The sequence below is a fragment of the Drosophila santomea genome, chromosome 3L (genome assembly GCF_016746245.2).
Source record: "Drosophila santomea strain STO CAGO 1482 chromosome 3L, Prin_Dsan_1.1, whole genome shotgun sequence".
Classification (NCBI taxonomy): Eukaryota; Metazoa; Arthropoda; class Insecta; order Diptera; family Drosophilidae; genus Drosophila; species Drosophila santomea.
Genome location: NC_053018.2, coordinates 11,934,011 through 11,956,675, shown reverse-complemented (window position 1 = coordinate 11,956,675; position 22,665 = coordinate 11,934,011). Strand labels below are relative to the sequence as shown.

Below are 22,665 nucleotides of genomic sequence, written 5' to 3'. Positions count from 1 at the left end.
AAAATATCGGATCGTGTACCATCACTACTGCTTGTTGCATTCCGTTTTGCGTTATTTCGTGCTGTTCGTGTGTGAAGTTCTTGCGCACAAGAAAATTGTTTTTTGTTGTAAATTAACCGATTTGTACATAATATGTGATAGTGCAAGAATATCTAAGAAAATAACGTTTTGTTCAGTATTTCGGCGTTGCGCCTATTCCGTTTTTTGTCACTGTTTTCTGTTCGTGTTTACGTGTATGTTCGTTTTGCATGTGTGTGTAGGTCTAGGTGTGTAGGAGGATAAAACAACTCTCATAAAAACAAAAAATCATTCGCAAAGTTAAAACCAATTGTTATTCGGCGATTATTACAACAACCAAGGGACAAAAGTAAAAATCTCTTTACCGGATGGTCTAAGCTCATAGCCCCGTCAAGGGAAAACCAAAAAGAAAAAAGCAGCGGAGGTGACACCTCAAAAAGCGAGTAAGTTGGCAATATGCGAATGAGAATCACAAAGCAGAAGTCAAGTCTGCATATTAATGACTATCTCCATTATCATTTGCTTTCGCCCTTACACCGAAATTCGCTGTTTTCAAATTTCACTCTCACGTTCTCTGGAATAAATTGGCATTCAATTGTGTTCATTTATTGTTTATGAATAGTGTATTTATATTTTGTCTCAATCTATTGATTTACCTTAACCTATGCCGCAAGAAGACCTCTCTCTTTCTCTCCCCTAGCTCTCTCTTTCTCGCTTCCTAGCCGGTTCGCATTTTCTTATCATGCATTCCGTCTCCGTTCGCGGCACGGACCAACACGCACACACTATTACTTTTGTGGGTGTGTTTACATTGAACAGCTGTTTCCTATCTGCATACGAGAATGGCTTCAATGGGAAAAAATCAAAATGCTTTCTTGCAGACATATATATCTATGTTTATGCATATATATTATATACAATGTGGGGCAATCAGTACTCGCAGCATTCACTCACGCAAATTGATGCCGCCGCTATTGTTTGTATATATTTATTTATTTACAATTGCGCCGTTTTGCGCCACTCTGCTGTATCGCAATCGCAAATTTGGAGCGCTTGGATTTGGTTTCTATGTGCAAAGTGCATATACAAGTATTTACCACATACTAAAAGTGTCTATATGTTGCTGATATCTGCATTGAATATGGAAATGTTGCTTATCGTAGTTAATATCGTACTTACTTAGTGCTCTTAGGACATTTCTATTGCAAGATGATATGACGTTATTTCTAATAATTTCCTTTCCTTGCAATAAGAAATCCATAAGAAAGCTTTTACCTGTTATTAGTTAAAAGTTTGATTATTAAAGCGATCAATCTCTTTTTTATTATTTTCTGAATCATCGGTGCCCGCTGATGACTGCTCATTATCATTCGCCAATCTTCTTTTGGAACACTTAAAAGTTACCGATAGGCACCCCCACATTCTGGCAAGTGGTGTTCCCCCCGTAGAATGGTATCTCACCTGTTCTTCGTCCAGGTACTCATTTAGTGCCATTGCCATTTACACTGCATAATCACTTTTATCACCGCCTGTTCGTTATCGCAGAGATAAGCGAGCCGAAAAGGCAAACACCTTTGTTCACCACGGGAACAACAAATAGGCATTGAAAGAGAAAATACGAAAATAATTTTAACAAAATTTGGAAATCGCTCACATATTGTTCTGGTCACAATCCGCAGCTCAACGGACGCTTCCGGACGAAGGGATAATGTCAAACCAAGCACAGATCGACTACGACAAGCAGTTCCAGGATGACCTGGCCAAGGCGACCGCCCTGAGTCTGGAGCAGCATGCCCTCGATGACTACAGGCGAAACAAGAAGTACGGCTCCGGATATCAGCAAAGCTCCTCCCTTGCTAGCCGAGATTACCAGGCGGCGCATCGTAGTCAGAGCGTGAATCAACCACGACGGCACTCGGAGGTTCATCCGGTGGTCATCAGTCCGGGAAATGCGGAACGATCGCGCACTCCGCCGGCCCAGGGGACGGATAACGATTTGATCTGCTTCGCAAGTCCTACCAGCAAGCAGCCCGAGAGTAGCAGCCCCTTTGGCAAACTTATCGAGGATCTGCAGCGGATGCAGCCGATCAATCCGCAGTCAGCTCTGGTGCCTATGGGTCCAGCTGCTTCGATTCCTCCTCAATACGGTTATCCACCTCACCAGCAACGTCCAAGTGCTGTGCAACCGCCACCGTACGGCATGGTGGCAGGAGGAGTTGTGGGTGGGCCGGCTTACGGTGACCTGCAGTTGGTGCCCTACCAACCAGCTGCCCAGCAACAGAGGCCACTGAACAGCGAAGAGCTCCAGCGGCTGTACAGCATGCCCGCTCAAATGGCCGTGGCCCCTGTGCCGCAACAAAACGCCTATTTGTACTATCCCGGAGCTGTGGTTACACCATACACGGCTCCCATAGTCCCCGGATCGGCTGCATTTATGCCGCCGCAGTATCCCGCACAGGGATATGGTTTTGGAGGTGCTTATACGCACATGGATTTGCGGCGACCCCAATCGCAACCAGCTCCAGCTCCTGCAGCACCGACAACAAGTCATCACAGCCAACCGTCCAACCATTCCACTTCCTCCGCCGTGGAGTCCAACGGAGTAGCCTTCCAGGCGCGTCGCCAAGTGCCGTCGTCCGGCAGTGTGAGCTCCATTAGCCACACCGGAAACAATGGTCATTCCTCCGGCCCACGCAGGGGTAACGATTTGATAGACCTCAACCACGAGGACTAGTATGTATCCACTAACGTTCAAAAATGATTAGTTTGTTTTTTTAACGTTCATACTTCCTGCATTGCAGCTCCCGTGTGAGTGTGCTGGAGGCTTTCGATCCCCTGCTAAACGACAATACTGGTAAGCAACCTCAATGTTGTAATTAACGTGTAGCTCCCGGTCCCCGTTGAAATCCCAATACATTTTTCGCACCGTAAACTAAACTTGAAATACAGTCTAAGACTCGTGTGTTGCGATTCTATGCCAGAGCATTTATTTAAGCTGCAAATAAAAATGATTGGCCTAATAACATTGACTTGGTCAGTTGAATTATAAACTAATATAAACTAATTGAATCAATATTTTCGCGTACTTTTAAAAGTTATTACCCATTATTTGTTTTGAAAGACTATTATGTCTGACTAGATATCCCAGATAATTTTTAAACTTTCCGTAGCAAGTTGTCGCTCGCCATTAGTTAAAAATTAAACTGAATGTTTTCGTTTCTCTATATTGCAGTGTCGAAAAAGTAATCCATATTAATTGTCCTCTACTACTATCAGTACTACTACTACCAAAAATGCAAAAAAACAACTACTTTACACCCACAACAACAACACCATCTAAAGGGTTTTTGGGTCAGTTTGGTTCGTTTCGGAGGCAAAGACAGATTACTGTCTATAACAGCACTAACTTAGAACCATCTACTTACACGAAATTACTAATGTAAAATATATATATGTGCCCTCATATCGAAATTTGTGCCTTCCGCAATTGCCGGAATAATTTTGAATTCAGCATATACACGTAGATCGATGTCTAATATATCATATAAAACTAGTTCACAATGTTTGGAATTGGTTTTTATGTATATTCCCGCAACAATAACGCTTAGAGGGTATTGAAAACTTCCAAATTTAAAAGAATTTTACTGTCATTTAACTGAAAAGTGATGAAATGAGAAGATTTAGTCTCTTCTTTTTTATAACCATGTATTACGAAATGAACACATTGTGATTTGCTGCTACATATATCCATTAATACACTTTTATACAAAAATAAATACATACATATGTTTAATTCTATCGTGTACCATTGTGAGAGAACAAATAAATAATTTCTTAAACAAATTGCAGTCTGTTGTTGTTTTATTATTCGTTTAGCCGCTTGCTTCTATTTCCCATAACAAGTTTTAAAATGCACATTCACGCTCTCCTAAATAATAATTGACAGTAGATTTGATAAGCTTTTCAAGCATATGTATGTATTTATTTATGACATTCTGGGGAGATTGGAAAACTAACTAACTCTCTACTATTGTTTGCATTTAAGTCGTTGCACATTTGTCTAATTACTTGCATGCACACCATTGCTGTTCCTTCTTTTACTGGCAAGGGTTTTTAAAATTACGAGGTCTTTAGTCAAATAGCTTTCCCTTTTGTGGCAAATGAAACAGATGTATGGGCACCAGAGGCGACAGATTTAGAATGAATATAAACAAAGCGATTTAAAAATACAAACTTAGGTACAGTGGGTCATTTCTACTTATCAAAGATTTAAAATTAATCTAAATACATAAAGCAAGCCATAAATATGAGTAAAAATATTTCATGGGTTCTTGTTATCTTATTCTTTTTGTACTTTTGATTTGCGCCCATTTCTTCAAACAAATATCGAATGGTATTGGTTCCACTGTACTGGGTGAGCGTGGGCGACGAATGACAGCAATCACAATTAGCTTTTAGCGATGGCACTCGCATCGGATTTGTTAGCGTAGATTTGCGAGGCGTTCTCGCATTGCCAGTGGTGCTAGTCCAACCGATCCACATCGCATTGCTGCGACTTTAGGGGCCGTCTCATTTATTTTTGGCCACACGATGTGATGTGCCCGGATTCTCGCAGTAGTAGGCCTCGGCTCTCGAGCATATTTGCATAACTACTGGCGATATTCTAAGTGGGAACTGGATTCAAACCGGAACTGATCATGCACTCACTACTTGCAGGCAACGACAGCGCCTCCGACAGCACTTCCTACTATGCGGAATACGATCCCTTTGACTTTCTGTACAGCGGAGATGCAGGAACCCAATATTCCGATCCCATGTATGAGGCAGTCAACAGGTGGGACAAAACTGCGGCCACCGTTAGTCCGAATGTCGGTCTGATCGGTTGGCGCCAAGACTTTCTCAGCCAGCCATCTACATCCACATCGTACTATGGCGATGTGCCGCCGGAGGAGAGTTTAAAGCTGTCGGAGAACGGATCTGGCAGTATCTCGCCTCCTCCACCGTTGCCACCCAGGAACCAGCAGAGCTATGAAGCGAATCAGGCATCCATGCCAGTCTCCAAGCCTCCTCAGTCTACTGTTCTGACGGACAGCTACACCTCCAGCATTCCGGCCAGTGTGGTGCTGGACCGCCGGAAAACTTGTACACGCCTGTACGAATTGATCAGCGACCAGCGCACTGATGATCCTGAACTTCTAGAGTTTTACCATATGGTTAAAGAGGTCAGGTCGCGTTATCCACACGACGATGCGCCCACCAATGTGGGCCACGTTGTGGCCGCCGAGTTTAATTACCACTACATGATGGACACCAGCATCAAGGTGATTGTGCATCCGGCCCTAAACACACTCCAATCGCACGTCCTGGCTGCCTCCATGGCCAAGGAGCAGGTGAAGGGGTATGGAATGCCAGTTACATTCACTTGTGATAGTAAGTATGTTATTAAAATGTTGTGATGCCTCTTTAATGTTTGAATTTTATCCAAAAGTTGACTCGGTTGTGGCTCAGGTGGTGGCACAAGCCTTAGCCTCGCTGGAGGGACAGGTCAAGGGTACCGTCACAGATTACGCTGTCAAGGTGGGTACAGTAAGTCGATGATGTTTGCAAACTTAAAATTGCATTATTTGTTCTGCACAGCCCATTGGTCTCCTGGAGTGGCTGGCACCCACCTCGAAACTTAGTCAGCTGGAGTGCGTCCACAATAGCTTCCAATTGGAGAAGGACGTACATTTGGGCCTGTGCCTCAGTACGGCGGCAAACATGCAGGCGATTGCGCGAACAGAGCGGGATGATGAGCACGATGCGGACTTGCTGCCAGAGCATCTGCTTCCCAACGAGGTGGTGCCAATTGTGACCTACGACAACATGATGATACTCATTGAAACGCTAGAGATGGAGATTGATAAGCTGGAATCGGCGGCAGACGGCGTGCCCGGACGTAGTGTCGTGAGCTGCTCCGGAGTTGTCCAAGCAGTGAAGGCGATATGCGCTCTGCTCGGTTCAATCGACACAATGGAAATTGCACGATGTGTTGCCGATCTGAAGCGCATTTGCGAGGTGGAGCAAAAGAAGTACTCGACGGGTGCTAGTAACCCAGAGATTGTCAGTGACTACGGTGATTACGCTCAAGTTGTACTTCGTCCGCGCTCCATGTTGGAGCAGATCAAGGTCAAGTGCAATGAGCTGCGAGACGCTGTGCAAGAGCTGGTTGAGTTGTACGCGAATGTTTTCCGGGTGGCATTCTCTGTCAAGACACCCGATTACTCAACAAGTAAGAGTACTGATGGGAAACTGACTCTCTTTGCTTACTTAACTTATGCGTACTCTTACAGCACCCATCCCCATTTCCTGCGTATCCAAGCCAATTGTGGTTTGCATAAGCTGTCTACACAGGCCGCCACTGAATTGGAAGTTCGACGATTACTCACTGTGCGTTCAAATCGTTTATGGTACGCGCCTGCTGTCGAAGCCGAATGTGCTGACCTGTTCCAACGATACAAGTGGAGGCCTGTTCCCTCGTCTTAACTTCAGTGCCTGGTTGACTTTCGATCAGCATCCTATCTGCACTCTGCCCAGGGAGGCCCGCCTTACGTTCGTCTTGTATGGCAAACAGGCGGCCAGCGAAGGCGAACCCAATGCCGAACAGAATGGAGAGAGGCGTCAGGTGACCACAGAACTGGGCTGGTGCTCGATCCAGCTGTTTGACTTCAAGCGAGTGATGATCTGCGGCCCCTACTTACTGTCCCTATGGCCCCCAACGACGGATAAAATGCTTGGTCCAGCGCCGGCGCGTGGCTGTCATCCGCAACCCGACTTTTGCCCCGTTCTGAGCATTGAGGTACCTCCGTATGGAGGCCGCATAGAGTTTCCCGAGCACCAGGAGGCGCCAAAACCTGCACCACAGTTAGTATAGCATATATAAAAAATTTTAATAATAGTTCTGATAAACTTTGTTTTTTCTCGCCAGCTACGATTTTGCCTCTCTGGATGCCAATCTTCAAGAAGAGCTGCTGGACACCGCAGAGCTGGGCTACACGGGAGCCACAGAGCGACGTGAAGTGTTCTGGGAGAAACGACTCTACCTGCAGAACTATCCAAATGCCCTGCCAAAGGTTCTTCATGCCGCCCACAGTTGGGATTACGCCAATTTGATAGATTTGCATGCGCTTCTTCACTCCTGGGCACCACTCTCGCCGTTGCAGTCGCTGGAGTTACTGCTGCCCCGATATCCGGATGCTAAGGTCCGCGAGAAAGCCGTGGAGTGGATCTCTAGGATGCCCAACGACCAGCTCGTGGACTTTCTGCCCCAATTAGTGCAAAGTTTAAAACATGACACATACGAAGGCTCGGCCATGGCTCGATTCTTGCTGTCCAAGTGCCTGGAGTCACCGCGCTTTGCCCATCACATGTATTGGCTGCTTGTGCACAGTCTGCCTGACGATCCTCACAACTCCATTGGGACAGCCATGGTGGATCAGGAGTATGACGAGTCCCAGGTTACCCAGGTTCGTTACTACCGCCGTAACAAAATGATGCTGCGAGCTTTAATGGCGATTTGCGGAGAGAAAATGCTACAGCGATTTATGTACCAGCATCGAATGTGTCAGGTAATAAGTTTTCTGAAATGTTGAAGAAAAATTAAGAATTAATTTATGTTACATTTTTGATTTCTAATTATATGTCTTGCATTTACAGAAACTTACCACTATTGCGGAGTCGGTCAAAGAAGCTAAGGAGTCGATGCGCCAGAAAAGCCTAGCCGCAGGCATGGACGAGGTACATCAAGACTTGCTGGAGAAGCCCACTTGCCTGCCCCTGGGACCAGAATTGGAGGTAACTGGAGTGAGTGTGCGAAACTGTAGCTACTTTAACTCCAACACGCTGCCGCTGAAGATCAACTTCGTGGGACCTGATGCCGAGTCTTTACCGGCAATCTTTAAGGTAAGTGCTTATCTACTAATCTGTATAATTTGACGTCAATTTGACTATGACCCCTTTTCAGTGCGGAGATGACTTGCAGCAGGATCAGTTGACCATACAGCTAATTAGGATTATGAACAAAATGTGGTTGGCCGAACGATTGGACCTGAAGATGGTCACCTTTAATTGTGTGCCTACGGGATACAAGAGCGGCATGATTGAGCTGGTTAACGAGGCGGAAACGTTGAGAAAAATACAAGTAGAGTGTGGTCTGACGGGCTCCTTTAAGGATCGCCCCATTGCCGAGTGGTTAGGCAAGCAGAACCCCAGTCCTCTCGAGTACCAGAGTGCGGTGCGAAATTTTACGCTATCCTGTGCTGGATACAGTGTGGCCACGTATGTGCTAGGCATCTGTGATCGGCACAATGACAACATCATGTTAAAGAAATCGGGTCATTTGTTTCACATTGATTTTGGCAAGTTTCTTGGCGATGCTCAGATGTTTGGAAACTTCAAGAGGTATTCAAATTAATTGTATTTTATATTATATTATACTTATACTTATAATTCTTTCCGCAGAGATCGCACCCCATTCGTCCTAACTTCCGACATGGCTTATGTCATAAACGGCGGAGACAAGCCCTCCACAGACTTTCACTATTTTGTGGACCTATGTTGTCGAGCCTTCAATATTGTGCGGAAAAATGCGGATCTGCTTCTGCACACTCTGGCCCACATGGCTACTGCAGGCATGCCGGGAGTTAACTCAAATGCTGTGCAGTATGTGCGTCGCGCCCTATTGCCATCACAATCAAATCCCGAGGCGGCAGCCACGTTTGCCAAGATGATCCAATCCTCGTTGAAAAGCTGGTTCACACAATTCAATTTCTTCCTGCACAATCTGGCCCAGATGCGATTCACCCCAGATGAGGGATCAGGAGAGCTGCTATCGTTCGTGCCACGAAAATATACGTACGTTTTTGCATTCTCAAGTTGATCACTTTTACCTACAAATGTTTTCAATTTCAGAATGCAGCAGGATGGTCGCTTGAAGATTGTAAAGGTGGTGTGCTTCCAGAAGCACTACAGTATGGAAAAGTTCTATATGTATATTCTGGAAGTGACGCGACATGGACAGCCCGATCCGACACATTTGTTCCGGTCATATCGTGAATTCACCGAATTCCATCAGAAGTTATGCATGCACTTCCCTCTGGTTAAACTGCATAGGTAAGTTTCATACTAAAGCGCTTACATTTTTACACTAGAAGTAGTATTATTCGTTTGATTCGGTTTCAAAACTAAAGGTAGTGATAACGTGCTGACTAATTTATATCAGCCGCATTATCTTGACGTTAAATAATGTCAAAAATGTGATTCGTTATTGATTCACTTCCCATTAGAGAGTTTATACACATATAAAAATGTTGGCTTTTTATCTTTTAATGGATTTTCTGATATTACTTTATTATTTTATAAAGTCAATATGATATGGCAATTTTTCAGTGAAATTTATGTACATAAATAGGTCATAGCCATTTGGCCAAATTTAACATATAGAATACTGTATTTACTAAGGAAGTCAAGACTTGCGGCAGTTTTCGGTTTTAGGACTAGGCGTCGGTTTGGTTTCTAACAGCGTTTGTCCTAAGTGTCGCAGTCATGGAGCGATGTTGGCTGATAGCTCGTCCAAAGCCATCATCGTCATCACTGTCTTCCTGGGATACCTGTGATCCGAATAGGCTGGGCACTCCCCCAGTATTCCGCGGTTCAAAGAGGATGGAACGCTGCATGGGAGTGGGCTGATTGAATGGCTCATCCTCTTCAGACTCCTCACTTGACGTTACCACCTCGGCGGACTGGTAGTACTGTAGATTTTCCACATCGAAGCGGACTTTGAGCGATTTCGGATCACGTTTGGTAGGTTCTGGAGCTGATCGGGCTCCTTCCTCCCCATCGGTATCACTGGAACTGGAGCTGGGCAGCTCTTCAGGTTGATAGCACGCAAGGGGAGAGGCACTACCACGAACGTTGAGGGATCTGGCTGATTTGGTGGATCTGGGCGCGGGCTGAGGAGCTTGACGCTCTGCTGGCACCGCCACAGCCATTTCCTGGCACAAGGCCTCAAAATTGTGGATTTCATTGCTCTGGTTAACTTCTGCCTCATCAGCATCCAGATCCGCGTATAGATCCTCAATGCTGTTTACGAAATTGGATTTCTTGGACCTTTGTTCCATTACCTCGGTGTAGTCGGGCAATTTCTGACCGCTCTTTGCGTTTTCCAGCCGCATCAGGGATTCGTAATCTGGTAGGTAGGGCAGACCAGGATCGTAGGGCGGTGGCTTTGAAATGGGAGCTGGTGGTTCAGGCTCGAAGATATCCATTCTCTGCTCTATAAGCTCAAGCTCATTGAACAGACCCTCCACCTGTTCCACATTGTCCAGTCTGACGGTGGCCTCACTTAGCGTCGTCTCCACAGTGGGCACTTGCTCTAAGCTATTTGGATGCAGCGACCAATTTGGTTCTGGCACATCCAGCACGGCGTCTAGGTTGGCGAAGTTCTCCCAGTCCTCGTCGATGCTCTTGCCGAATCCTGGTGGACTACTGGCCGCCGGCAGCTGCAGCTGATCCAAATCCAGAATGTCGGCTTCGTTCATGACAAAGGACGAACGTATCCGCACGAAATCACTGTCTAACTCACCTTGTGGTAATTCTAGATTTTCGAACCCATCTTGAAAGGTGGGCTGTGCACTAGGAGTCGCTTCCGCCTCGGGACTTCCTGCTATGATTTCCACGACAAAAGCCGAGTCTGCATTGCTGGGTCCCCCGAAGGGATCATTTGGGGCTTGTGGTTGCTCTCTCGATTCCGGTTCTTCCTTGGGTATTGCTCCCCTGTGGACCACAGCTGTAACCGACATAGCTCCTCCCAAACCGTCATCTGGAGTCAGTAACTCCGGAACGGGATCCTCGGGCGTGAGAATTTCCGGCACATCATCCACTGGCTCGAACTTCACATAGCGGCCACTGTGCTTGCTCCGCAGCTGTGTTGGTCTAGTGACCGCAGTCGTTGGTTTCACACTAAACAGCTCGTATTTCTCAGCAAAGTGATCGAAGTTGGGCATTCCCAGCTCGCTGGGAGGCTCGGGAACTGCCTCCACAGAAGCTGCAGGCGCCGAAGGGTTGGGTGCAGCGGTTGGAGGTATAGCTGATGGTCTGATGGTCCCAGGAGGTGGAGCAGGCGAGGATTCTGGTATCTTAGATAGGGAAACTACAGTGGCAGTTTCAGCAAGTACTTCTGATTGTACTGGCGGAGAAGGTGGCTTGCGGGTAGGTGGAGCGGTGAAGAATTCATAGTGCTCACTGTGCACCTCTAGTCGTTGGTGTCGTTGTGCCTCCGACTTTTCTCGGTAGGAAACTGGTGATTCATCCGTGGCTTTTGGCCTCCTTGGGCTGGCACCGTATAAATGCAGATCCGGAACACTGCCACTGATGAAGTTGTTTCCTGTAGGGTAGGATTTTGTTTATAAAATGGTTTCGTAAGTGAAAGGTCGTCGATATCTCCAAGTCGAACCATTCAATATCGCTCCAGTTAGAGTGTTTCGACTGTAGTTTCAATTGAATGGTTTCCGTTTGCTATCTTCACCTGTCGCTGTTGATGCCGATGGCCATGGGCTTTCGAATTCCTCGAGATTGCGACGTCGGAAGACTCCATGGACGGCGGTACCGGTGCCGTTAACCTGTCGAATTACACAAATTGCACCTTAGGCTATTGCGATATTTTGAATTATATTAGCATCGTGCCCATCAGCTGTGGATTCAGCTGCTTGGAATGATCACTTGCATGCGTCACCTGTGGAAGTTCTAAGTGGTTTACACATGACCACAGACACGCCAGCTCAGGCGACTATTAAAACACGTCCATATGATAAGTTAAGATTTCCACTTTTGCTTCGAGCTGCGCAGCTTTAGTTTCAGTAATGTTTAAGCCTTTGCAATATTATCATGCAAAATGAATATAAGAAGTTCGATTCTAATCTCTGTTCATATAAGATATATTTTAAATTCCGCTCATTGCGCACCATTTGATGGTGATGGCTTTATTTCACCGGAATAAAGAACCCCGTTCTACCTGAGATCCAAATAAGTGAAAGCTTGCGATTTGCATTCCTCACGCCCCCATCGCTATCTTCAATCCCCAACTTACACACTCTCTAAAATCATATAGACGCAACACCTGCGAATGTTTGTATTCGTATTTGCCCTGCTGCCTTATCAGAACCACTTGTCGTCGCTGGATCGCCGTGTGTGTCGCGTGTGTGTGTCGTAAATACAGGCATATGAATATTGGTATGTGTATGGCCCGTTGTGGTGGTATCGGTATCACATTAACCTTTATTAACTGCGTGCATCGGGTGTTAAGTTCTTTTGATTTGCATACGCACCTGGGATTCGAAAGCTGCGTAACGTGGCGGCGGTTGCTGCTGCTGATTCTGCTGTTGCCGCTGATTCTGCACCTGCGATCGCTCGAAAGTCAGCCGCCGCCGGAAGCCGAAGAACTTGATCCCCAGCAGGGCGAATACCAGCCCCATGAGCAACATGACCGAGGCGAGCATTGGCCCAACAACAACGGCCTGTTGACCTGGAAGGGATTTGGATTTGGGATTATTGTAAAAAGTGCGGGCATCTCTTGCTGGCCACCTACCTTGGCCCACATTTTTCAGCTGGGCCATGTCGCGTTTTGTCTCACCAGCAAATCTGTTGGCTCGGCATTCTGGATAAAGTCGTCGTTGGTGGTGATTGTCGGCACAGTCGCCCTTTGTTTTGGCCAAAAATTGTAAAGAAACTTCACCACGTCGCTAATCGGACCGCTCTCGGCTCCGCTCCCCAGCTCGCTTGTCGACTGATTGAGCGCTGACGTTGGCGCTACCGCTTTTGGCAGCGTAGCAGTCGCCGCTTATCGGAGCGATTCGGCCCGATATCGTTTACTCGTGGCGCTCTTCTTTCACCCACAATATGGGGTCTGCTGCTCTCCGTGGGCTCTCCGGTTCTCTGGTACTCCGGTTCTCGGATTCACCGATTTTGGTGAAATCAGTCTGCTTCATTCGTCGATTTATCAGCTATTAGCGGTGTTACCTCAGCGACATGGTCTTCGGGGGCTATGCGTTGCCAGCACTGATAAGCAATCGCGAATTTGTACTATGATTTGTCAACGCACCTTGACAAACCACTGACTGTATAAACACCATGAAATGTAATAATAACTTGCCCATTAACAGCTACAGAACCATATCTTGGGCGATAAAACGCACCCTGTAATTAGGTTAATCTGATATTGTAAACATTTAATTATGAACTTGCATTACAAAAGTTGGTATTGAAGCCGACTGTCTTTTGGATCGATTACAGACGATCAAGTTATAATTATTTCTAATGTAAACAAAAGCTTTGGGATATCATCAATTGCTTATGTTGTAATGTTATAATGTTTCTAACGTTTTAATTTGAATGCTTTCCGTTTATTTCAGTCTACCGGCTGGTGTGCATGTGGGGCGTTCCAACATCAAATCTGTGGCAGAAAAACGACTACCTCTTATACAGCGATTTTTGAAATCGCTGTTCGATGCGTCCGAGGAAATAGCCCATTCCGAGCTCGTTTACACATTCTTTCACCCGCTGCTGCGCGATCAGCAGGAGGCCAAGCTGGAGATGCAGAAGATAAAGGGTAAATACGGATGAACAATTTTCCAATTGAATTGCTGGATTTATATATGGATTTTGCAGAGGTGAAGCGACAACCGTCGCGGGATAATCCCAACGAGATTGGCCAAATACGACTATCGCTGCAATATCAACGCGGCGTACTTACTGTGATGGTGGGTGGTAGTAGATCAAGCTGTGTTGATCAATATTAATAAAGGATAAATGTATTGCAGATACACCACGCCAAAGGACTGCCCATGCTACAGGGCGGTCAGGAGCCCAACACTTATGTGAAATGCTACCTGAAACCGGATCCCAAAAAGGAGACCAAACGCAAGACCAAAGTGGTGCGCAAGACCTGTGTGCCCAGTTTCATGGAAACGGTAAACAAAAATACTTATTATCTCAGAACATCTTTGTAATTTATATATATATTTCCTTGTAGTTGGAGTACCGAATGCCACTGAATATTATTCAAGAGCGCCGCCTTCAGGTTACGGTTTGGTCGCACGACACGCTGCAGGAAAACGAGCTGCTTGGAGGCTTCGAATTGGATCTATCGAAGCACGATCTGCGACAGGAGCTCGTCGACTGGCATCGTCTGGGCTCGGTGCCCAGGAACTGACCAGATCCGAGGGACGAGCTCTGAACCTCTTGGGACACTCTGCCTACCGACAATCAGGCCTAGGATAATGCAATACTAATATATGTTTGTGCCTGTCTTCTTTCGATCGCAATAATACTTACTTACTCAAAGTGATTGTACATTCCATATATACCAATATTATAAATAACTTAACTAACAGTAGTAGTATTATTTCGTAAATTGTGTGCCTCAGATGTAAATATTTTATAACGACCACGAAAACATTCTTTGGACATCTAAATGTAATTTTAACTATAAAGTATAACTCTGCACATGCTTCCTTTATATACATTTGGAATCATTAAACACTTAAAATTAATCCATTTTATTGTGCACCTTGGGAATTCAGAAAACGAAATATATTAGTAGTTGTCAGCTTAAAAAATTCTGTTGTCGGCCACCGGTAAATGTTCTTTTGATGTAGTTTAACAAAACTTCAGTATTATGGCTATAATTCTATTAGAGATTATTATAAACCCTCCAAGTCGAAGAATATATCATTACTTACTTTTCTATGCGTTTCTGATTACTTACTGATAAAGAACTACAGAATTACGCACAGACATCTATGCTTTCTGATTTAATCTGTAAATGTGTTTAATTACTCATTAATATTTATCAAATTTCGTTCAGTGTCTGAGTCTACGATCGACCCTTAACTGAACAACAAATTTACAAAAGTATAGAAAATTACTACCAGAGAGAACAAGAACTAAAAATGTCTTAACAAATTAAACGAATATTGTAAAATACATAATAAGAGCACATGCCGCAAACAACAGATTATATTTTTATAGAAAAAAAAAAACATTTAAGAGCTACATCTGCCTGAGTATTGAAAATAGTACTTCGATACTGATTCAAAACTATCAAAGACGTATCTAATGTTTCCATAAAATTATAATTGTTACGTAAAATTCTGTAATTTCTGTAAGTGTTGAGAAGTAAACATTTTTGCTGGCGGTAATCACTTTTGGCACAAATATATGAGCATTACAAATTCATAAACCCAATGAAGTTTGATTTTAAAACGGGTTTCTAATCATCTAAGTCTGCTCATTCTGCTATTCCCATTTACAAATAAAAACGAATATAAATGATCGCAAAAGCGATATTTTAGTTGAGCAAGATGATAAATATTTTCTAGTGTATTAGGACAAACAGTAAGCTGTGTACCTTCTGTCCGAGTTTTCCCTATTTGGACTAAACAAGCTTAAAGCGTTCAGATTTTAGGAGATTATAAATTTAAATTGTTTAACCAGCAAGTACCGGAATGGCGGCTGCCAACATGGAGAAGGGTGAGCTGATGAGCCAGGTGAAACAGCAGATCGCATTGGCCAACGCCCAGGAGATGCTCTCGAAGATGACGGAGAAGTGCTTCAAGAAGTGCATCCAGAAGCCGGGCAAATCACTGGACACCAGCGAGCAGCGATGCATTTCGCAGTGCATGGATCGCTTCATGGACGCCTGGAATCTGGTGTCGCGCACCTATGGCAATCGTCTGCAGAGGGAACAGTACAGGACAATGGACTCGGTGGAGGAGATGAGCAGCTAAGACCCGAGTCTCGGCCACCTTGTAATTAAAGCTGAATTTATTTTGTTTTTGATCCAATCTCAACTCGATTTTGAGTCGTTCATAATCTAATGACAGTTAACCCTTGCCAGCACGCTTATCGCAGCTGAAGTGATAGCCGGCTGATTATAGGGAATGCAATTGCAAGTGAAGACCCTACGGAGGGTTGGGGGTCTTGTCTATATGTCTATGGGTATAAGCTCATAGTTTCCAGCTTGATATGTGCACTTTTCCTGATCGTTATCGTGTTTGGAATGGTCTCGTTAGCTAACGGATGAGCAAGTGCTCGGCTCACTGGCCCAAATGCAGTTTGCCCGGAGGAGCCGGTTTACCCAGCACTCAAGTGTGTAGTTTCGAGACCACTCTAATCCATTGCACCATTTTCCACTATATGCAAATTCGCCTCGACTTTCTTGCCAACTCGATAGAGATTTTTCTTACATTATGGGATTTTGGCCTTTTAAGCAGATACACCTTGTCTTATATCTAATGCAAGTAAAGGTTACTTTAAACCATTATAAGTTTGCAATAAATTCCCTGGAACGCCATTTATGATTACATGATTATAAATGCTTATAAATGTTCATTTATATCTTACAGGAAATGATTTCTTAGGATGGATTTTTACTGGTTATAGAACACATTTCTTTTTTATTATGTAATTTAAAGATTATTTGACCATATAAGCATGACAACGCATTTATTTTCCGGAGATCGCGGTTCTGAAACAAAAAACACCACTTCCTGATAGGCTTGCCGATCTAAGGCCACTTAAATCAAAATTAACCTGACTGCATTAATTTTCGTTGGTTGGCCAAGTGGTAAACCACGCCAAAAACCTGGCAGAAAATTTACTGATATCAGTGCTAGCGAATGTACGGACATCGAAAATTACGCCAAATTTAGTAGGTGCAGATGACCCCGTGCACTGGCCAAAAAAAATACGCTGCAGGTTATTTAAAAATTAATACAAAAAAGAAAAAAAAAGAAAACCGAAAAATCGAAAATAATAAAAATGCAAAAGATAAAATGCGAATTCGTGGCCGAACTTATTGGCTCGAATACCAGAGGTAACAAAATCCGACATGGGATTTTTCCTCAACTAGGTACATTCGAAGCCACACAAGTTACGATAAGAGTGCGGGCCAAAACACTGCTATATGCCGGAGTTCGGAGCTTGCCGCCCAGAGCTTTCTATCGTTCTAAAAATAGTGATAACGCCCACCTGTCCCGCCCTCCCCAAATAGCAACAACAACAACAAAAGCAAGTGCACCGGGGTTTTCAGTAATCATTGCAAGAATACGGGTGCGATAAGTGCTGAGACGGCCCTGTTATCTGTACAACTAATCGGAAATGTTTGGCCGCCGAGGGACGGGTGGGTTGTGGTGGGTGGGTGTGGGTTGCCACCTAGGTGGGGGGCGGTGGTTTTGCCCCAAAAGGGGCGTGGAGTTGGTTGAGGCAGCCGTTACTCTATCACCCGCAGGCGACATTGGCGTCCGCGCAAGGTGAGCTGAGATAAAGGCATGCTGACAGCTCCATTATGCTTCCAGATTAGGAGAACAATCAAAAGACAATAAAATCGCTAATCACGATCTTTAAATAGGTTGTTCTATGAAATTTACCTACTAAGCTTGGTCAAGTGATAGGTTCGCTTGTGATAAAGAATTTAACAAGATAATATCTGTAACATTTTAAAAGTATTCTTATCAAACCTTTTTTGACCTGCAATGAATTTTTGGTTTCTTGCGAGAAGGTTTTCTTTGAAAAAAGAATGTTGTTTTCGTTATTCAGAAAACGATGTATTTTCCACTCCATTACGAAACATCTGTAACACACGGTACCCATTCTGTTTTGGTTAGTGTCTAATTTATTTAAAATACCTGTACTTAACATTTTACTTACATATTCCACTTGAGATTGTTTTCTTGTTTTTCTGAGGAACTTTAACGTATAAAAACAAAGAAAATCTTCCACTCCGTTGCATTTTCTTCAATGTGCTTTTAAAATGCTAGTCGGTACGTTGCATTACAATTTATAAGCCCCACGGATATTAATTTAGTATTATTTTTTTAGTACAAGTCCTATGGGCTTTTCTTTGGATCCTTCCCCAGGCCCTGGGAAAGGACTTCTGTGCGGGGCAATCGTTTGGATCCAGAGCAGTCGACTCCGATGATCCCCAATCGTATTACCTATGCCTTGGTTTCCTTGGATCTATAAAAAATACCTGCGAGAATGGATACTTATTTGATGCTCAATCGCAGGGCTGTTTGAATAAAAACCATGCAGCCCTAGCGATCAAAAAATCAACTGATGATAAGAAGGATGTTAGCATCAAGCAAAATATCAACGTGGACAGACCCCTTATATTCAACATTTTCGGAAACTTCAATTTCTTTGCCAATCTCTGGGGCAACTCCCATGACACGACACCTTCGCCCCTTAAACCCAAACCTGTGGCCCACTACCAATTATTTGACAGTGCCGTTGGAATTCCGCATTTGTCGAGCTCAGGTCCAAAACCGCTTACATCTTCCAGCTCGCAGGATAATTTTAAGGAGGATATCATAACCAACTCTGAAGTTCCAACTTCTCCGTCTGAAGGTGCAACAGAAAGTTCGACGCAGGAATCGTCCACAGGCGTGCCGGAAGAGGATTCCTCCACTGAATCTATACAAGAAAGTTCTACACTAGAAAGTCCTTCAAGCTCTGAAACTTCGCTGTCTACAGAAGCTTCCTTTGAGGACATAATCTTGAGCTCTGAAAGTATCGTGCCTACTGAACCATCTACAGAAGCGGCAGATGAATCTTCTTCAACAGAATCTCTTCCTGATAGTACGAAACAGGAAAGTAGCTTGAGCACGGAAAGTATTGTTGCCTTCGAATCATCTACAGAAGCGACAGAGTCCACAGAGTCCTTACCAGATAGTACGACCCAAGATAGTAGCTCAAGCACTGAAAGTCCTTTGACCAACGAATCATCTACAGAAACGACTAATGAGTCTTCTTCATCCTCTTCAGAAAGTACCCAAGATAGTAGCTCAAGCACAGAAGGTCTTGTTGCCTTAGAATCATCTACAGAAGCGACAGATGAGTCTTCATCCACAGAGTCTTTACCAGATAGTACGACCCAAGATAGTAGCTCAACTACTGAAAGTCCTTTACCCACTGAATCATCGACAGCAGCGACAGATGAATCTTCCTCAACGCAATTGCTACCAGAAAGTACCCAAGAAAGTAGCTCAAGCACTGAAAGTCCCTGGTCTACCGAATCTTCGACAGAAGTGACGGATCAGCCTTCGTCAACGGAATCTTCATCAGATAGTACGACCCAAGAAGGTACCACTGAAAGTCCGTCACCTACCGAATCATCGACGGGAGTGACAGATGAGCCTTCGTCAACAGAATCTCCACCTGATAGTACGACCCAGGAAAGCAGCTTAAGCACGGAAAGTTCTCTGTCTACCGAATCATCGACAAAAGCGACTGAAGAGTCTTCTTCAACGGAATCTTCAAATGATAGTTCGACCCAAGAAAGTAGCTCTTCCACCGAAGGTCCTTTGTCTACGGAATCACCGACTGATGAGTCTTCTTCAACGGAATCTTCAAATGATAGTACGACCCAAGAAAGTAGCTCTACCACAGAAGGTCCTTTGTCTACGGAATCACCGACTGATGAGTCTTCTTCAACGGAATCTTCAAATGATAGTACGACCCAAGAAAGTAGCTCTACCACAGAAGGTCCTTTGTCTACGGAATTATCAACTGATGAGTCTTCTTCAACGGAATCTTCAAATGATAGTACGACCCTAGAAAGTAGCTCTACCACAGAAGGTCCTTTGTCTACGGAATCATCAACTGATGAGTCTTCTTCAACGGAATCTTCAAATGATAGTACGACCCAAGAAAGTAGCTCTTCCACCGAAGGTCCTTTGTCTACGGAATCACCGACTGATGAGTCTTCTTCAACGGAATCTTCAAATGATAGTACGACCCAAGAAAGTAGCTCTACCACAGAAGGTCCTTTGTCTACGGAATTATCAACTGATGAGTCTTCTTCAACGGAATCTTCAAATGATAGTACGACCCTAGAAAGTAGCTCTACCACAGAAGGTCCTTTGTCTACGGAATCATCAACTGATGAGTCTTCTTCAACGGAATCTTCAAATGATAGTACGACCCAAGAAAGTAGCTCTACCACCGAAGGTCCTTTGTCTACGGAATCATCAACAGGAGTGACAGATCAGCCTTCGTCAACAGAATCTTTACCAGATAGTACGACCCAAGAAAGTACCACTGAAAGTCCTTTGCCCAGCGAATCTTCTACAGCAGCGACAGATGAATCTTCCTCAACGCAATCGCTACCAGAAAGTACCCAAGAAAGTAGCTCTACCACTGAAGGTCCTTTGTCTACGGAATCAACAACAGGAGTGACAGAGGAGCCAAATAGTTCGACACAAGAAAGTCTCTCATCTACAAGTCCATCAGTTGAAAGCTCTACTCTTGAAAGTACAACAAGCTCTGAAAATCCCACTACATCAGAATCGTCAACAGAGACCACTGAAAACTCTGAAAATTCGTCATCGACACAATCATCTCCACAAAGTTCGACAGAGGATTCTATTACCAGTTCCGAGAATCCCTCGACCTCTGAACCTGCAACGGAAATAACGTCTGAAAATCCATCGACAGCACCAACTCCTCAGAGTACAACAGAAGATGTCCTGACTTCAGAACCTGTTTACGACACTACAACTGAGAGGAACGAAGTGTCATCCACAAGTGGAGCCCCGTGTACCACCAACAATCCAGAACCTTCGCCAAGTACCGCAGGAAATGGTGGCGGAAACAATGGGTCTGAGAACGGAAACTCTTCCACAACTAGATCTCCATGTACCACCGATAATCCCTCAAGCCCAGAACCTTCGGCAAGTACGCCAGGAAATGGTGGCGGAAACGGAATCTCACCCACAAGTGGAGCCCCATGTACTACCGATAATCCCTCAAGCCCGCAACCTTCGCCAAGTACCCCAGGAAATGATTCCGGAAACAGTGGATCTGAGAACGGAAACTCTTCCACAACTAGATCTCCATGTACCACCGATAGTCCCTCAAGCCCGCAACCTTCGCCCAGTACCCCAGGAAATGATTCCGGAAACAGTGGGTCCGAAAGCGGAATCTCTTCTACAAGTGGAGCTCCCTTTACTACCACTAACCCCTTAAGCCAGGGACCTTCGACAAGTACGCCGGGAAACAGTTCATCGGAGTCTCCACCTAAAGGCGCGACTCCTTGTCCGCCCGATCCACCAAGAGAGAGCTCCACAAGTGCGTATACCGCTCATCCGACTCCAAATCATTCGACCGAGGGTTTTGTAGCTGGAACCTCAACTCTAAGACCCTCAACTGGAACGACCCCGGGTCACCAAGAAGAAAGTACTGATTGCAAGAACATGCCGAATGGAGCCTTTCTTCGGGACCTCCAGTCATGCAATAGATATTATGTATGTCTGAATGGCAAAGCAGTTCCTAGCCACTGTCCCAGAAATCTCTACTTCGACATAAAGAGGAAGGTCTGTAATTTTCCCAGTTTAGTGGACTGCTCCCTCGATGAGGTCGTAGAAAATGTTACGAAGAAACCCTCGGATACCGGATCACCTCCTGACTGTAAGTCCTTGCGAAATGGCGCCTATGTGAGGGATCCAAAGTCATGCAGCAAGTTTTATGTTTGTGCCAATGGACGGGCTATACCTCGACAGTGTCCACGGGGTCTACACTTTGACACCAAATCAAACTTTTGTAACTACCCAATCCTGGTTCAGTGCGTCTTAGAGGAATCTCAGGCTGATACCCATGGAGCACTACTAGCGGAGGGAGTGCCGGATTGCACCACAGTGAAAGAGGATACACGATTTGGAGACGTGAAGCAGCATAACAAGTATTATGTTTGCTTGAAGGGAAAAGCGGTTTTGCATTACTGCAGTCCGGGAAATTGGTTTGACCTTCGAAGTCAGAAGTGCATAGACCAGCGGCTGGCTAAGGTGACCTAAGCACTGGAACTCATTCATAAACATAAGAGGCATAATCTTTAATCTAGGTTTAGAAATTTGGTGAAAGGGTTTTGAATATACATATATACATAGGTATACAATGGGTTGATGGGTAAAATTAACGATATTATTCTGTTTTAGAGTGGTTACTGACACGAAAGTTACAAGCAGACTCTAATACGACCTAGCCAGTTGAAGTGTTCAATAAATTACTTTATCTGCCTAGTATTTACAAAACGAATAAAGTACATATAAACTGTTTGCACATTTATTCCTAAGTAATTCGGATTATTTTTGTTCAGTTGTAAGGAGAGAACAAAGTGCTTGGCAATTCAGTAATCAGAAACAGTTCTATGCAATGCGACTATCAACTAAGCCGTCTGCCCATTATAATTCAAGCTAGCTATCTGGTGTGTTTTCGCGTGCAAAGGCCAGACACTCGCTAATTTCTTTGTGCTACGGAAGTGACTCCCGGCCACAAAGTTATCCCATTTAAATTTAATTACGAGATAAAACGCGTGTTTCTGCTCCTTCTGATGTTTCTGATGGCTCTGACGTAGGCGCTTAGGCTCGACTGCTTCAGAAAGTAGGGAGCGTTCCAGCTCCGGTTACCTTAAAGCCGACTCCGACTCGTCTGCGCTCCGTCTTCGGGTATAATTAAATTGTCCAGAAATCAGGGGGAGGAACCTTTTGTGGGTGGACGTGGCAGACTGACAGGCACTTTGCGTCACTGTCGTGCGGCGACAAATTACAGGACACGGCT

At 44.7% G+C, this 22,665-nt stretch overlaps 4 protein-coding genes and 1 long non-coding RNA gene across 9 annotated transcripts; 3 read left to right on the top strand and 2 right to left on the bottom strand.

Moving 5' to 3' along the window:
• Positions 1 to 37: 37 nt before the first annotated feature.
• On the top strand, positions 38 to 15,292 carry LOC120450515 (phosphatidylinositol 4-phosphate 3-kinase C2 domain-containing subunit beta). Of its 4 annotated transcripts, none has more exons than XM_039633590.2 (17): positions 38 to 107; positions 319 to 461; positions 1,698 to 2,751; positions 2,820 to 2,872; positions 4,735 to 5,448; positions 5,507 to 5,595; positions 5,656 to 6,289; positions 6,351 to 6,921; positions 6,986 to 7,625; positions 7,714 to 7,959; positions 8,021 to 8,457; positions 8,518 to 8,910; positions 8,968 to 9,168; positions 13,464 to 13,660; positions 13,720 to 13,811; positions 13,872 to 14,021; positions 14,084 to 15,292. In XM_039633590.2, exons 3-17 carry the CDS (start codon positions 1,727 to 1,729, stop codon positions 14,261 to 14,263), a joined length of 5,622 nt encoding a protein of 1,873 aa, XP_039489524.1. In that variant the 5' UTR covers positions 38 to 107; positions 319 to 461; positions 1,698 to 1,726; the 3' UTR covers positions 14,264 to 15,292. The 4 variants fall into 4 exon arrangements, with proteins under 4 accessions (XP_039489524.1, XP_039489526.1, XP_039489525.1 ...); XM_039633591.2 differs by having other exon boundaries at positions 49 to 63; XM_039633589.2 differs by having other exon boundaries at positions 64 to 107; positions 261 to 461.
• Positions 4,238 to 4,851, bottom strand: LOC120450518. The gene is made up of 2 exons (XR_005616284.1): positions 4,726 to 4,851; positions 4,238 to 4,667 (listed from the first exon to the last, which is right to left on the bottom strand). It is a non-coding gene; the product is annotated as an uncharacterized LOC120450518 (long non-coding RNA).
• On the bottom strand, positions 9,371 to 12,952 carry LOC120450516. Its single transcript, XM_039633593.2, has 4 exons — positions 12,641 to 12,952; positions 12,381 to 12,577; positions 11,582 to 11,675; positions 9,371 to 11,440 (listed from the first exon to the last, which is right to left on the bottom strand). Exons 1-4 carry the CDS (start codon positions 12,666 to 12,668, stop codon positions 9,552 to 9,554), a joined length of 2,208 nt encoding a protein of 735 aa, XP_039489527.1. The 5' UTR covers positions 12,669 to 12,952; the 3' UTR covers positions 9,371 to 9,551.
• A 152-nt stretch (positions 15,293 to 15,444) lies between the features above and the next one.
• On the top strand, positions 15,445 to 15,902 carry LOC120448726 (mitochondrial import inner membrane translocase subunit Tim13). Its single transcript, XM_039630898.2, has one exon. It carries the CDS (start codon positions 15,558 to 15,560, stop codon positions 15,837 to 15,839), a length of 282 nt encoding a protein of 93 aa, XP_039486832.1. The 5' UTR covers positions 15,445 to 15,557; the 3' UTR covers positions 15,840 to 15,902.
• Positions 15,903 to 17,844: 1,942 nt separating this feature from the next.
• LOC120448314 (cell wall protein IFF6) lies at positions 17,845 to 22,173 on the top strand. 2 transcript variants are annotated; one of them, XM_039630262.1, is made up of 3 exons: positions 17,845 to 17,873; positions 17,932 to 19,392; positions 19,765 to 22,173. In XM_039630262.1, the coding sequence occupies exons 1-3, from the start codon at positions 17,864 to 17,866 to the stop codon at positions 21,900 to 21,902; spliced, it is 3,609 nt and encodes a 1,202-aa protein (XP_039486196.1). In that variant the 5' UTR covers positions 17,845 to 17,863; the 3' UTR covers positions 21,903 to 22,173. The 2 variants fall into 2 exon arrangements, with proteins under 2 accessions (XP_039486196.1, XP_039486195.1); XM_039630261.1 differs by having other exon boundaries at positions 17,932 to 22,173.
• The last annotated feature ends 492 nt before the right edge of the window (positions 22,174 to 22,665 follow it).